Genomic DNA, 16,889 nt, shown 5'->3' on the forward strand with positions numbered 1-16,889 from the left:
CATACCATGTGTAAAGTGGGCTTTTACTTTAGAAATGGTATTAGGTAATTTGCTGCTAAATACATTCTTAGAACAGTTGCCATTTATTTGATCTTTTTATGATGGCTGGATGTTTGTTGAAACGGGCTTGTAGTTTGGTGAGGCTGAATTTGATGGGAGAAGCCATATTTCTTATTAGCCTAATGCAAATATGTCTAGAAAACACAGATGAGTTTTTGGACCTGCTGGCTTTCTTTGGATCTGAAATAGAGCAGAAACTTTCAAGCTAACGTAATCCTTGAGTATTTCAATCTCACTGTGGTATAGCAATAGGAATGAGAAGATGAAAACTTCAAGCTGCTTTTTGTGGTGTAGTTTTGCTTAGTGTTGAGTAGGTGGGAGGTTGAAATCCTCTGGTGAATCACATTTCTACTCATGCCACTGACTAAACTTTCTCTGACATTTTGGGAGCTGAGATTTCATCCCTGTTCTCTGATGTTTGAGTGGCCCTGTTACAGTTCTGTGGTTAGCTATCTGTACTTTCCAAATGCTTTGTGTGTAAACTGCATTCAAAATGTTGTATCTTTTGTTTCTAGACTAATGGTTTCAAGATGCCGGGGGCTGCAACAATCTCATTCAACTGTGTGGATTCTTCTCTCTCATCTTTGAAAAACTGCCAGTCTTACATTAACACTGGAATGGATATTGCTACTCGTGTTGCCCTTGACCTTGTGGAAAGTCTCAGTAAGTAATTCCTTTGAGTATATTATCTTGCTTATATTGCCTCCTGAAGCTCACAGATGAGTCCTAGGCCTACACATTTTGACTCGCTCACAGTCACTATCTATCTTCATTATAGAAACAGCAGCTCTTCTGGCTAGTTTAGGGTGTTGCCATTCCAATCACTTCACTGTCTTAAATGATAAATTCAGTGAAAATACGAACACCAAGCAAACATTGTCCCAGCTTTTGTAACACAAAAGACTAATTGCATTCCAGTGTTTGTTGTCTTACAGCCTTGTAGAAACTTTAACAGTGCTGAAACAGATGGAGAAAACCTCTTAAGCAAGTGAATAAAATGACTTTTCATTCTAATACTACTTCTTGTGTGTGTTTTATTTAATCTTTAGGGCAAGATATATTAAAATAATACTATTCATTTTGAGTACAAAACTTGAGACACGTGTAAGAGATGCAATTTTTCTAAATGCTGTCTCTTTTCCTGCTGAAAATTAGACTGATTTAGGGTGCTTCAATTTGGACACTTGCAAACAGAAGTACCCTAAATCTGTAGTCAAATCTGACAGTCCTGTCATTGCTGTTTTACAGCAACAGATGCATTGCAAAATTGCTTTTCAAAGACAAGTATTTGGCCTCCTATGACTACAGCTTCTTGAATCTACTGTGAAGGTTTCACTAGGAAAAAATGAAATCTTCCAAGCTCCAAAGCCCTAAACAAGTTTTAATTATGAGTAGAGAGTAAAGAGTCCTCTAAAACAAAATAATTGCTGTCTTGCACTCAACTAAGCCAAAGTTCATGTAAAATCAAGATGAACAGTTTTCTGTTTGTATATTCTCTATCCTCTGACCTTTTTATCCATATTACTGTCAGAGATAATTGATGCTCCTCTTCTACAATGATAGAGGAAATAGAAAGCTTATCGAAGCAGTCAGCTGGGAATTTCTTTTGCAGTAAAAGTGGTATAACCCATTCTGTTTCCCCTCTTCATTTGAAGTTGCCATTTCTCCTATTTTACCAAAAGAGATGCATGCAAATTTGCTGACTGTACTGAATTCCGGTAATCCCAAGACCTCAGAATGATGCACAGAAGGCAACAAAAGCTAAAGGTTTTGATCAATTTCACCCTTCAGCGAAAGTCAAATCAAGCTCATATTGCAGCCACATTTGGAAAGGTGGAAGAAAACTTAAACTCCACTGTGCAGGTTTGCAGCTGAAGATATGTGCTGTATACTCCTAGATAATTTTGTTATCTTCCTCACTTACCTGCTTCTGGCATATTAATTTTAATTATAACCTCCAAATTATTTTGACCATTTCATTCAGTAACCAAAAGGGCCATATTTAGTGTTCTAGCCAGAGAGGAGATCACTTGAAATTTCTACAGTCAATGTTAATGGCTGGGTTATTTCATAGAATTGATTTTATTTTAGTATGGGCATTTTCCTTGTGGAATCATGACTGTAAAACTATGAAGCACCACATTTTTTACATAGTATCCCCTTGATCTACAGAAAAAGTATTCCAGATTATTATTTGTTGGTAAAAGACCTTATAGTTCATATCTCTTTCATCTGGTGTTACGGTGTTAACGCTTTATTTAAAATAGTTCTCTTTGTTGCCACCTCTGTTCTTTGCCTTGCTGATATATGCACCTGTGTACATGGAACAATTCTGTCACTTTTTTTTTTTCTAGTCAAATGAGCAAAGCTTTCTTAATCTTTCATTTTAAGATTTGTTTTTCACTCCACTGACCACTTAAAGGTCATCTTCATCTATTCGACTTAGAATTAAAGTTGTTTTGTTCTATATAAATGCCATCAAGAAAGATGGGGGGTTTCTGTGGCAAGACCTGCTTTTAGTAAACACATACTATATTTTTATTTTTCATACCGCTTTAGAATTGGGGTTGTCCGATCTGCCTGACTTGACTGTTTAGCTCTTACCTCCAACTCGTATGTGGCAGTTTCTGTATCTGTAGAATTATTACCCATCTATCCAACTTTGCCTTCCTGTTCTGAGGCAAAGTATTCATTCAATTTTGAGCCAGCCTTAGATTATATGCTACTGCATTCTTGTTGCTGTCTCATGTGCAATTTTTTCTAATTTCTTTTAAAAGATCGAACTTCATCCAGGTTCTGACAGGTTTTGTTGCCAGGCTTTATAGTAGCAAAGAATTCTGTTGTGATTATTATTATTTTCTTTGACAAGTGCTATTTCTGTGAAGGTATTTTCTTCCTTTGGACGTTCTTAGGCCTGGAGTTCATGTATTTGACAACTCTGCTTTTTGGGAATAATAGGTAAAACTTTCTCAGGAAGTACGTGAAGTTGCATTTACATCTGAAGATAAATAATTGGAAGGGCAGGTAAAGTTAGCATAATAAGAGATGTTGATTTCTTCTCTTAAGTGCTCTTCTCCAAGGGCCCAATCCTGAAAACATTCAATATTAAGTGTATTTATTAAGTTGTACCCAGTAATGTTGCTGGACTGGCTACTGGTTAATGTAGAATCATGGAGGTACCTCCCATAAACCGACCTGATGCTAAATTAGACTTTTTTCTTTTTTTTAAGGCTGACTGGATTATTTTTCCCTACTTTCTTAGGTATGGTAGTGGGTTTGCTCTGGTGTTGTATTCAAGCTGCTTTTTATAGAAGTCTAGGCAGCAAATGCCATACTACTTTTTTTTTTTTTTTTTTTTTTTAGGTTGAGCAGTGATTCATGAAAGAATCTATGCATGGTTTTCTAACTTCAGACCTCTAATAAAGCCAAGAAATATAAATTAACAAATGTAGGTTGTCTTTGATAGGCTTAAAGTGCTTTTATAGTATGCCAATTTTGAGGGTGTTTTCCTCTTAAGTAAAATCACTTAGTGCATACTAGTAGCTCTGAAGCTAGAAGATGATCTTTGCTTTCTGACATGCTTAGTGGAAAAGGATACAGAGTACACTTCTAAAGGATGTAAAACAAAAAGAGTTCAGTGTTTCAGCGCTTTGGTATGCATGTGGACTATAAAGCAACTACATGACTCTTCAGGTGGAGTGGAAGTCCAAGCTCGCTAGGGGGCAGGAGAAGACAGCGAGTAAGCGGTGCTTCCGTAAAGTTGCCAACCCCGTTGCAAAGAAACTGGCTTGGTTATGTGTCTGTGCATAGCCAGTAATCCTCTCAAATTAAATCATCCACAGAGCAAAGAAGTCCTATTACACTGGTTATGGAAGTTATAAAAACCACGCAGAATGATTGTGAATTTAAGCCTTTTAAACAGATGGTGGTAGTGTTGCATGGAATGAAGAGGGAGTGGAACTACTTGTTAGATTATGATACCAGAGGGCTGCTGATAGGAACAAGTGCCAGACTTGTGCGCAGGAATTGGCTCAGGGGATTCAGTGATTTATAGCAGTCTTGCTAGTACTTCATCCTTGCCTTTCTTCATCCTTGCCTTTCTTCAGACAGTCTCAGATACTTTGCAAACACTAGTTAAGCCTCTCAACTCCCTGTGAGGTAAATAGTGATTACTTACTGCACCACCGAAATAAAAGTCTTTTGGGTGAATAATGACTGCTGTTTAAAAACATATTGTAAATGTGTAATAATTCAAAAGGGAAAAAGAAATAATTTTCCTTTGTCTGATGGAAGCAACAAAGACTGACTAGAGAGGATAGGTACTCTTATTTGAGTTAGACATCAGGGCCATCAGATTAAATTGCTTACTCATGAATAAATAGCACAATAGATCTTTCACACCTTTATTTTGATATAATGCTTGAAAGTTTCAGAACTGAGTCAAACATTGGCTTTTCCTTTAAACTGATTTCATATGGAGAGTGCCTCTTACTGAACTGAGACTATGCTTTCTCTCAGCACCTTAATTTGTTTTAGTTAGCTGGTGTACACTTATTGACTCACTTCAGTCCTCCTTAAATAGTTGAATTTAACTGTTTCTGAGTAAAGGTGGCATTGCTACAAGCCAGTGCATATACTGATGCTACCATTGCTGGCTGTGCTGCTGTAGTTATATTTATTGCATCTCCAAAGCCCAGTATACCTATATTCATTATATTAAAAATGAACACTTGTGCTCTTCATAGTTAACTTGCATGATGCAGTGATGTTCTGGCAATAACAAATGAGCCTTTTAGCTTGGGTATTACAGCTGTCAGGTTTAGGATTCGTTCTTTGTTTTTCCTCCTGAGCATTTTATGCTCAGAACTTCTGATTAACTTGGTGTATTTCCTTACAGCTTTTGACCCTCTGTTCTGTAAAGATAAAATATCTCACTGGACACAGCTATTTGGAGGACTATATGCAAGTATTAGAGAAATTGATGGGGGAGGAAGGGTTCAATTAAATAATTAAACAGAGCTCTCCAGTAAATACTGGACAGAAATCTTAAAAATGTGAGGGAATCAGTTTCATTGGTATAGGTTGCAATTCAAATGACTTTTGAAGGTCTGAAGATTTATAAGGTCTGATCACATCTTCCTGTTATTTTGAAATGTAGGACAAAATCTAGTCTAATTCTCTTTGACCTTGAGCGAGTTCACTTTCTGCAAAATAATAACACTAATGTAAAGCAATGGTTTCCCATTTCATGTGAACGGAAAGATTCAAGACCATTTCTAAGCAGATTCACATTCATCTCTACTTATGCATGTAGTTTTCTTGACCTGAATTTGCAGTCCACAGTAGTAAACTTAGATGATTGTTGCCCATTTAAGCCTTATTAAATGTTGTGAGATGTTTTGGGAAACCTAGTGAGAGGTAATAGGGAAGTGTGAGTCTTTTAGTTAAAAGTTAAATTAAAAAGTTAAAAGGAAGATATTTCACAGTAGAATTAAAACAGTCTGAAATGTCTGTGAGGCTTCTAATGATACAAAGACTCACAATTTGTTCCTAGCTTTGCACTACCTCCCCTTTCTTTAGTGCCCCCTGCATCTTGTTTACTGCTGCTGCACTCTGGAGAGGAATCTTCAATGCCCATTAACCACAGTGATTCCCAAGACTCTTTCCTCTAAGGAATCCACTGTTCACAGGGTGCTGTAGGGATAAGATGTTTAGACTACTGTAAGGTTCACTGCCAAGACTGAACTCATTCAAGTCTTACTTTCCTCAGTGGTTCTGTTGCTTAGTCCCCTAAAATATTTAAGTCCATTTGAACTTTGCTCTGTATAGATTTTTTGCAAAGAATTCACTAGTGTTAAATATTCAGGTCAGGCATTGCCCGTTTATGAACATGTATGATCTTTAGCAAAATAAGGCAACAGTGCTGTCCAGGGTTTCTGTTACCTGCTGTTAATTTAGGTGGATCTGATCCTGAAAACGTTTTATTTTTCAGTTAACTTTGTTGATGTCCGTGAAGTTACACTGATGATTAAGATTTGCCTGTCCACTGAGAATCTGCAGACTTTAGCACTGAACATCTTCATGGTGTTGACGAATAGACAAAATTGAAATATACTCTGTAAGAAGTTAAAGATATGTACCTAGAGATGAAAATTAGTTTCACCAAACTGAATGTCAAAGGGAAGCAGCTGATTTGAAAACTGCTTTTTTAATGAGTTAAAAAGAAAGCTAAGTTTTGTGTCTGTCTCAGTCTTTCTGCTGATTGTCATTATCTTTAGATGCTGACATTGTCTAAAGGTCATATTTTTCTCCTCTTCCAAAGATACGCTTGTGGTATAAAAACATTTTCAAATGTTATGACCACGTAAGCAGGAAAACAGACCGTGTATAGTTGGTTTTGGTATGTCCTTTCTGTGCTCAAAATACTCATGGATGTTTCTGTGTCCCATCCCAACAAAACACTGTAGGAAAGCATAAATTTAAATTCTTGAGTGGTCCACCCGCTTTTGGGTGGTCTGTGTGTTTTAAAGCTTAAGTACATGCTCATATCCTTTGCTGGACTGGAGTCCTAATAGGTACAGGAATTTAAAGATGACATTGCACTTATAACTGATTTCTAACAATTAAAATCATCTGGTCAAGCTCTTCACTGTTTTTTTAGGATGTATAAATTATAAATCTTACAAATGATTGTAAATTCTTTTTCAGTCTCAAAAGATGGCTTTGGATAACAAGTCTGGGCTTTTGTTTTTTTTGTTAACTCTTAGGCTGGGCTAAATTTTACTGTAATTTATATCTCAATACATATAGCCTCAGTTTGTTCTTCGAGCTTTAGTAGTGTGACTGAAAAAAGAGTTCACTAAGTCAGTACTTGCTTGTCAATTGCTCTTAATTGTAATGCTCCTAATACTGAGCTTTAAGTCCCCTGAGCCCTCCGCATACTGAGAAACAGCTGTTTACACTACTAAATTAACTGCTGTTAGGTGCTAAATTGTTTTTACTCAAATTTAGTCTAGTCATACAGAGTTAGAAAGCACTGCTGCACATCCATGTGAAATACTTGAAGGAGAAGTCTTACTCTCTGTTTTCGGAATTGGTATAACCTGCCTTATGTGTTGACTGAACATGCTGACAATGATATAAATAGGCTGGCGCAACATAGGTCTGCCATATCAGTAATCCATTCCCAGCTCTACCCAAGGGAACTGGATATGAATTCTCATAATTTTCTGAGGATGGCAGTTTTATCTGACTCCTACAGTGAAAGCAGGAGAACGTTCTCAAGGATTTGGGGTTGTGAAGTAGAAAGAACTTTAGATGTCAGAAGAAAGGAGACTAACTTTTGGTCATGTCCTGGCTTCCAGCCCAGCACTTTGCCCATTAAAGGGACCCTTCTGGTCTGCTAGCTGGAGCCACAGCTGTGTGGGACTGGAAGAAGGTCCTGTACAAATGCCAGATAATTGGAAGGGCTGGAGAGTATGCTAACTGTAGATAGGATGTTAAGAAATTCTTAGCATAAAGCTTCTAAAAAGCATTTTAAAGCATGATCAGATAGGGTTTTTATCTGATTAGATGGACAGGATTTAATTTAGAGAACAAGATAGTTCCTTGCTGTCTGGGACCTTCTTCCAACCACGCATCAAATTCCTACTGTAAAATGCAGAGGCCCTGCAGTGTAGAAAGAAATAGCTGGGTGGGAAGCAATTATTCCATCTGAACTCTAATCTTATTCTGGGAAAGAATGGAGCAGCTTTTCTTTTTCCACAGAAGCTTGCCCTAAAGTTTCTTGGTCAACTGCTACCCATGGCTGTTTGCCATCTATATTATGTAGCAATAATCTTCCCATAGCAGTAGTGACCCTTGCATGAGAATGTTCTTTTTCCTTCCTCTCCAGTCCCCTGTCTTTCTTTCCATACTTTGAAAAACTACATACTACATATACCCTACGTACAGGGAAGACCCGTGGGCTGTCCAGAGTATTAGTGATACGATCCTTTGGCATGCTCCCCGGGGTGAGTTAGCCCTCTACAGCTCTGGCTCTTCCTGCTTGTCTGCTCTTGTTTCCTATTGCATAACCTGCTCTCCTCTGCCAGCAGGGATTACCTCAATACTCACTGCTTACCCATTTCTGTTTCCCCTTGCCCCACAGCTGTCTCTGCACTTTTCTTTGTGTGCACTGCACAGCACCTCACATGTGGAATGTCCTCCCTTTACTGACTGCTTTCTGCTCTCCAAGTTACTTGGGATCCACTTGTGTCATGATGTACTAGCCAACTAGTAGCTGATAATGTAGGATCTTTTAAATGTGTGTTTGGCTTTGTGAGATTCCTAGAGCTATTTTTATTACCCATAACATTTTGATTTCTCTCATTGGTCTCTTAAAATGATGTTAAACAGGAATCACTGAACATTGCTGACCCTTGTTAATATAGGAAGGAGTGCTGGGAATATAGACACATAGGTCAGCCTCGTCTTATGAAATTATTGGCAACTTTTTAATAGATGGTTGATTCATAAGGCCCTATGGAACATCCATTATATTTACATCCAGTGCCTCACTAAACACGTTGCAGCAATCCATAACAAGCACTGGAGTCGGAGATCAGAAGTTCATTCATCACTGAGAGCAGGGGGCCTTTCCTGGGAAGCTTCTGCACCTGTGGCCTAAAATTTTTCCTGCTTGGAATGGTGCAAACTCCAATACAGGGATGGAATCCATAGCTGTGTTTGAGTATAAATTAGTTTGGTTCATTTGTTTGGTTTTGTTCTTTTTTTCCTAACTTATTTTTCATTGAAAATTCAAATGCAGTGTTCCTGCAGTACTACAACATAACACAAATTTTAAGAGTTGTTGTGTGTGAGATGACCCATGATATGATTGTTTTGGGATCCAGAAATGAACCTGCTGACACGTGTGCTCCTGAAATACTCATGCTCAATTTGTTTCTGTAGCATTAGAGATCACTGTGCTTTATAACAACAATGAAAATACAACATAGTTGTCTTGAGAAGAGGCTACAGTATACGTAGGTCTGCTGACTGAAGGTATGAGCTGGGACTAAACTGACTTGCTGTCCTGTCCTTGTCTAGGGGAGTTGAGGTGTGTTAAGATTTTTTTTCTTGCATGTCATACCTTTCTTTGTATGTGAATTGTGGTTTTGGCTGCTGTCCACTTACGGGATTAGTGGCCTCATAGTGGGCATAGCTATGGCCTGTGATGTGGGCACCCCTCATGAGGAGTTGGGAGACTTTAGTTTTGCCCTGTGAGTTGTCCTATATGCCCATATATCTGGGAAGTTACTCTTGAGAAGGACATAGCAAATGATGTTTTTCATTCTGTGTAAGAATACCATTAGCACTGGGCAATCAATTACTTCTTTGGGGACAGGAGGGAGCAATTTTACCTGGATTTGAAATTCCCAAGACTCTGCCTCAGTCTGTCAGAATTTGCTTTGTCTTTAGATTAGAATAAATTCCAAATGAGCTTTTTGTTTGTTTGTTTGTTTTGAGGGGGCAGTTCTTCGTGGTGAAGAATGCAAATATTGAATATCGAAGTCCATCCTGAAGATAAATGGCTTTGCACTGAAGCTTGATATATGAAAAAATCTTCTAACTATAAGGGAAGATCTGGTAGAAAACCAGCAGAGACCACTGATCCATCAAGTTCAATAACCCTTCAGTGTTAGCCTTTGCCAGATGCTTCATAGGCAGCTGCAGGATTCTCTCACTGGACTAACCTATCCACAGAGGAAGTTTCTTTCAGATCCCAGGGACTTACTGGTTATCTCGCTACACCAATGTCTGTGGTACTAATTGGTGGCATGCATAAACTCAGTGTAGGCACCAAAATGACTTTTCTCTTGAGAAGGGTCTTTTCCCATTGTTTAAAGTAAACTTATATTTTTGGGGGTATTTGAGATAAAATGTTTCACATTCCCCTTCTCAAGAATACTAATTTTTCCTTCCTTGAAATCCCTTTCTTAAGATTCATTCTTTCTTGAAAGATGTTCTTTTTTGTTGTAACCTATGCTCACACCCTATATTATGTTAGCTTATTGTATTGTTTTATAGGTATTTAACCTTTCACAGTGAGGAAGATAGATAGGTTTTCTTAAAATGGGTAGGTGTATGTTGTCACACACAAGGATTTTCTTTAAGTAATTCTTTTGAAACAGAAAGGTTTGGTTGGATTTTTGTGAAGTGCTTTTTCTAAGATGAAAAATGATGTTTTGTGCTTTGTGCTCTACAATCAGTACCCAAATTTTGATGAAAGGCAATTGAATTCATTTTTTGGTCCTAATTCTGTGCTTAAAGAATTTCAATTGAATTTACAGTGTTTGAATCCAGCATTGATGAGTCCTTTGCTAGAATACAATATTTGGTTCTGAAGACTGTTCTTCAAACAAGATGTCTGAAAAATGAGAGTTTGGAAATACACGTTGTTTCAAAATCTGGAAAAACATGACTTGTAATGAAAAATTTGAGCTCTCTTATATTTATCCAAAAACCATCCTGACCATAGTCTGTAATCTTACAAAGTGGGAAGAAATAAATGTGTGGGCTTGTTATTATTTTCTAGCTGGAATTTCAACTGTAAAAAGAACATAGTGCAGCGAGGGGAAAGTAGCTATAATAAGCAGTATGCTTTTGTTCCAACTTTGTTTTGGGTGCTCAGAAAGCTGAACACATCCAAGGGAGGACTCTCAACTTTTGCTGTTCTGGGAGGAAAAAAACCCAATAGGTGGCAGCAAATCCTTTCCTACTGCTGGTGCCCCTGCTCATTCACCTGCTGCCCTCGGCTCTGGCACCGATTGGATTCAGAGGTGTTGGTGCTCTATCACTAGACTCTTGCATTTAGTAACATTGAAATGTAAATGGAGGATTAAAGTTAAGAGGGGACAAAGAGAATAAATATTATCAGATCACAGATTTTTTTTTAAAGCTGTTTGGGATCAACATAATCTACTGGTTTGACTTCCTACATAATACAGGTCGTTGCATTTTGTCCAGTTGTTCTTGCACGAGGCTGGTATGTTGTGCTTGAAGTAGAGAGCATCATTCAGAGTGAAATCCGGTCTTGATTCAAAGCAAGCTTGCTCAATAACTGTCTTTAGTGCATTCTCATGGAACTGTCTTCCCCTGATAGTTTGCACCTGAACAGAAGCTTGTACTCTGGCCTTTCTCAGTTTTTGTCAGAGCTCTTGTGAGTGCTCAGATGAGAACTGCACACTTTTTATTTCTGAGGTTACAGTGGGTGGTCTTCCCATGGTGTCTGTTTTCAAAAATATGTACATATATATATATATATATATGCACGTATATATATATACACATGTACATAAAAATATACTATACAACTCTGTATATACACACATACATACACACACATGCTTTCTGAATTTCCTAAGGAAATGGATAATTTTCTCCCCTCAAAGGTCAGTATGAGCTAGGGAGGTTTGCAGTCACCTGGTGGTTACCTCATGTACCCATAGTCACTATAAATTTCTGTGTCCTAGACCTCATAAATTCTCAACAGTCTTCAAAATAGATCATAAGTGGGATTTAAATGCTATATGGACCTTTTTGAAGACCCTCTGTACACCAGTGATGTTAACCTTAAGAGAATGAGTGAGCTTACAACTATAAGTTATAGGCTTGAAATTACTGGGTGAGGTTCTTTGGCCTCTGCTATGCATGAGATCAGAATAGATGATCCTAATGGTCTGCTCCAGTTTCAAAATACTGTGAAGTACTGCAGAGGTCTTGTGTGGGCTCTTCAGCACACAGATAAATCAACCTCTTTGAACAAAAGCCAGAGAGGAATATTTTATCTGAATAATTTACTGTATGAAAATATACTCTGTAGTATATTAATCTGTCATTTTCTTATTGTCATATTTCTGTCACAGAAACATGGCAATAAGAAAATACAGCTAACTGCTGTTTAAATGTACAGGCATCCAGTATATATTGAAAATCGCGTAGGCTTTGAACAACCCATTCTGAAGGCTTTCATTTTTATCAATTGAATGGATCAATATTTAGCTTTCAGTGACCTAATTGTGTGCTTAAAAATCTAGGGAGGGAGGAAGAACCCACAAAATAGAAAATCGGGGTTTGTCAGCATTCAGTGAGTTTAAGAAAATAAAGCAATTCTGTTTCTTTTCTTAATTCTTTCCACTATGGAAAGAATTATCTGGTTTAAAAGCAAGCATTGCTGACGTGTTCTAAATGTTTTGTCAAAGCAGAAAAGAAGCCTTTACGCAGACAGGGTCATTCTGAGACCTTATCATCCTGAACCCCTACTAATAGATATAGGACACTCATTTCTTTTTTCTTTCTTTTTTTTAAAAAAAAGAATTCAGGAACTTGTGACTATTCTGTTATCTTTCTTTTTTTGGTACTTGCAATTATTTTTTTCTACCAGTGCATGTAGAATTAGTTCTGTGTTTTTTAATAGTTTCAGATAAAAGTAATTTAAAAAAGAAAACTTAAAAATATATTCTGACTGAAATCTAGGTTGCATGATAGGTTTCCATTTACACCAAAATTTTGTAGCAGGCTGACACTCCAGTGAAGAATGAAGATTATAGTGTGTACTGATTCACCAGGAATTTAAATAGCAATGTTTGTTTTATCAGTCAAAATTACATGCAAGGCTTGTGTTTTTCTTATGATTGCTGACACTGAGACCTATGAACAATTTAAGCGTTTGGTGGCAGGCATAAGTTGGTCCTCTGAACTGTAGGTGTAGAATATCTTTTATTATTATTCTGACAGGTTTTTTTTCTTCCCTCCTCTCCTTTCTCTATCCCATTTTCTCTTAGGAAGAGCAAGGAATTCATGATAGCTTTATATGAAAGAGACAGAACAACTGAGGTTCTCCAAGTCTGATTTTTCTGAAGGCTTGAAGCTAGGAACTCTGGTGTCCTCAATCTGGCTTTGTCACTGTGTGGCCTTGGGCAAGTCATTAAAGTTCACTAGGCCTCAGTTTCCCTTCCATAAAAGGAGGTGTCAGGAGTGTTTGGAGAGGATGTATTAATATTGGAATATCTAGAACTCCTGTATATATATATATTCAATTCTGTTATTGCTTTTTTTTTTCGGTACTTGTGGAGATTACACTGCAAAAGTCTAGAAATAATTTCAGTAGTCTGTAATGGAGGTATGTGGTTGGAAAAGGTAAGAGATAGATATGCAAGAAAAAAGTGTGTGCAGGCGAAGTGAAAGGCAGCAGAAGAGAAAACAATTGTGTAATAAAGATTACATCTTTGTCTTTTTTGAATTAACGAATAAGAAGTGTTGTGTCTCAAAGAACCAGGATAGGCATTACAAAATGGTTAGAACTACTGAAACATGCAATGGACACTAAGTGAAAATTGCAATTAGATGAATTTTTTGAGTGGACCCCTCAGCCATGTCTACAGGAGTGTAATCTGATTTTTTTATTAGTGGGTCAATAAATAATACTATGTGAACAGAGAAAATTTTACACTGATTCAAAAAATGTACTAGTGAGACTGCTTTAGAAAAGAAAATTACCAGTGAAACCCATGGTCCAGCAAAAAGTCAGCTGCAGCGATGGAGAATACATCCCAACTCTGAATAAATAGTTCAACTCTTGTTGGCAGAGAACCTTATGTACTCTTTCTTCATTAGCCTTGTTTCAGTTTTCAGCTATTGGATCTTATGTTTTTTGTCTGCTAATCAGCCCAGTATGTTCAGAAATCTTTAGGATAGTAGTGGTGGATCATGAGCACGTCACTTTGCAGCATCTCTTCCTTAAACTAAGCAGGTTGAGCTGCTTTAGTCAGTCTTGCTGTAAGTCACAATTTCCAGGCTTTGAATAATTTGTGGGGCTCTTTGAAATACTAAAAGAGCTTATTGAAGAAAAATGCAATTAGTAGGAGGGTTTTGTTTTATGCTTATAGGTCTAGAGAGAGTCTTTGTCCAAATTATGCACTGCTAGACATATAAAAAGATAGGAATGTATCTGCAAAGTTCTCAGCATACAGTTAACCCCTTCAAAAAAAAAAAAAAAATCCCTGTACCCCTCCTGTAGTCATTGAGTAAAGGCCTGGCATTCACCATTAGCATCATATGACACCATACTCTGTGTAGGGCATACGGTAATGGCCAAGTAAACTGCCGTCGCTCACATTGCTGCCCCAGCCACCATTTTAGGCAGTGTTTGCATTAGCTTAGTTCCCACACAGTGCACTACATAGCGCTAGTTACTAGTGACTAGTGAGCTGATAGCTTTTTTTGTTTCAGTTTTTTCTTTGTGTGTTAATGGACTTTTATGCCAATAAAACCAATGAGAAAATAGAGAATCATGATTCTGTTAGAGCTGCTATTATATAAGAGGATGGGAGAAAGTAGGAGGTGACCCTGAGGATTGTGATCATCAGGAAGATGTCATCTACTAATAGAAGAGGGAATCAAGAAGTTGGCCACCAAGTGCTTAGGGAAGAACAAGCAAGGATGGGGGAACTGTTTGCAGAGGAGGAGAAGGGGAAAGGAACAAGTGGTAAAGAAATCTGTGTAATGAAACAGAAGAGAGGAGAGAAATGAGAAAGCCACAGCAAAAGGGTAAAGCAGGACTGGATGTAGGGCGGAGGCAGGTTTGGTGTAGAAGATACAGTACACTGATGGTGTTCTAGGTGACCAAAGGTATTTAAATGCCTTTCTAATGATGTTTCCCATGTAAGGAACTTCTGAAGTTTTCACAGAGGTGTTAAGCTTTTGCAAATAGAAGGAGTAGTCTGGCATATAAATTGAAAGGGGACTGGTTCATGTGGCTGCAAATGAGAAGGGATGTGTGGTCTTTCTGATTACTCTCACTCTAGAGTTATTCAGGATATATAAATGTGTGAACCCTCTTGCTTTTTTTGACATTATCAACAAATGCTATAGAGTGCTTTGAAATATGCATATGCTGTAGCGCTCAATAGAAAGTGACAATCTCAAACTCCTCCATAAATTACATATAATGAACTTTCTTATTAAAAAAGGCTTAACAAAAGGAGCCAGCTGGCTTAAGGAGAAGGTGGCAGATGAAAAGAACACAATTCAAAGAAGTGTTCACACATTAAGGAAGTATGTTAACAGGCTTTCCCCAGACTGTAAGTGGGAATGGAATTATACATTGCATGTAAATGTCAAGTGACAATAATATCTTGGCAGTTAAATAAACCTTGCAAACTCTTTCCTATTTTTCTTAAGCAGATGAATAAAATTTAACTTGTGATTTCCTTACTAATCATCTTAGTAAGCAGTGGGCGAGTAGACTATTTTCTGTATGGGTAGATTAATGTGACATTTTCACAAGACTTTTTTTTTAGTTTATTACTTGTGGGTGTGGATATAATTCACAGCTGTTTTTTGGATGAATTAGATATGCCATCAATCATTCAAATTCTATATCTCTTAAGTATTTTTGGATTCATCATTTATCCATTCTTTGTTGGAGGTGTGTAGTCTGTTCTCATGCCTCAAAGTAATCTGTTAATTGAAAATTAAACTTCTCTTAAACCTATGTCAGTGCACAGATTTGGCCCAGTTGCTTATACGGAAAGCCTCATTTAAACTTAAAGAAAATTTAAACAAGTTAAAACAAATTTAAAACTAAAACCTTATCAACATAAAGGGAAGGAGTTCCCTGATATAGTACATTTCAGAATGTACAGAATTACAGAACATTTCCACGCTTGGTCTCAATTTAGTTTCTTTTTTTCAACCCCCCCTGCCCCTCCCAATCCCCGATAGCCATGAGGTCCCTACTAATCTATTTCTTTTCTGCTATAGACAAAGATAAACAGGGTTATCTAAAAAGCACGTTAAGAGATCATCATCTGCAGTGTACTTTAAGCCTTCAAACAAATTCTTGTGTCCTCTCAAAATCATAAATATTTGTGCATATGTGAGAGACCCAGGCAATACAGAAATGCATTGTGCTTTCTTGCATGAAGAAATGTGCATTCCCACATGATAGCAAAGTAGCAACTCCTCATAGTAGGAGAAGTTTTTGTATTAAGTTTGTGGGAAATGAAATTCCAGTAATGGAAGGATATAGCTTTGTTACTTACCAATATGCAAGCAACAGATTGAATGCCACATACCAGTGATTCATGCCAAAAAAGGGAGATCTGCCAATTCACAGAAGAGGTTTTATGCAGAGGAGGCCTGCTAGAGGCAGAACGAATTGCTGGTTTTCATTATGCTTGCAGTTTGTGTCCAGTCTTTGCCTTTTTTGTATAAGAGGATTAGCTCTTTTTTTTTTTTTTTTTTTTTTTTTTTTTGTGGACATGTAGGGGAATTATGGGCTCTGAAAGTCTTAGCTTTGATATTGCTGCATGGTTTACACTTGAAGGCTACCGTGCCAATGTGTGATTGATGCTGAATTGGATGTTTTATGTCAGGGATGACATTTACTTGACTTTTCTTTAAGTCAGTTGTTGGTGTTCTAGACACCTTTAGTCCGAGCTTGCTTGTGCCCTGTTAGCTCTCCTTAACAGAAACTAGATAATATCCAAAGCATATGGAAGTATCTACATTTTCAACAAACAATTAACTCTGGAGAAGATGCCTCTATTTGTGCCAACCTTCCCACAACACAGCCATTTCTGATGATCTAACAGATCAATGTTGCAGATTTAAAAGAACATAACAAAACTTCCCGTTATTTGCTATATGTTATGAAACAGAATCAGATTTATCTTTTGTTTATTCCTTGCTGTATATGAATTTACATGTGTGGGACAAGTGTCAGCCCTGATGTAGATACATTACTGCTCTGTCCATAGTGGTGTAGAACTTGGAGTTGACTG

General features: G+C 37.4%; 1 protein-coding gene across 3 annotated transcripts in view; it reads left to right on the forward strand.

The window, feature by feature from the left end:
- The window catches only part of NSMCE2 (NSE2 (MMS21) homolog, SMC5-SMC6 complex SUMO ligase), a 131,615-nt gene that overhangs the window by 2,605 nt on the left and 112,121 nt on the right, over positions 1-16,889 (forward strand). For all 3 annotated transcript variants that reach the window (XM_026110081.2, XM_064507861.1, XM_064507862.1), the window contains exon 2: positions 576-723. In XM_026110081.2, the coding sequence (XP_025965866.2) occupies positions 591-723 (133 nt within the window). In that variant the 5' untranslated portion in view covers positions 576-590. The remainder of the gene's footprint in view (positions 1-575; positions 724-16,889) is intronic.

Source organism: Dromaius novaehollandiae, chromosome 2, assembly GCF_036370855.1.
Source record: "Dromaius novaehollandiae isolate bDroNov1 chromosome 2, bDroNov1.hap1, whole genome shotgun sequence".
In the NCBI taxonomy this organism is placed as follows: Eukaryota; Metazoa; Chordata; class Aves; order Casuariiformes; family Dromaiidae; genus Dromaius; species Dromaius novaehollandiae.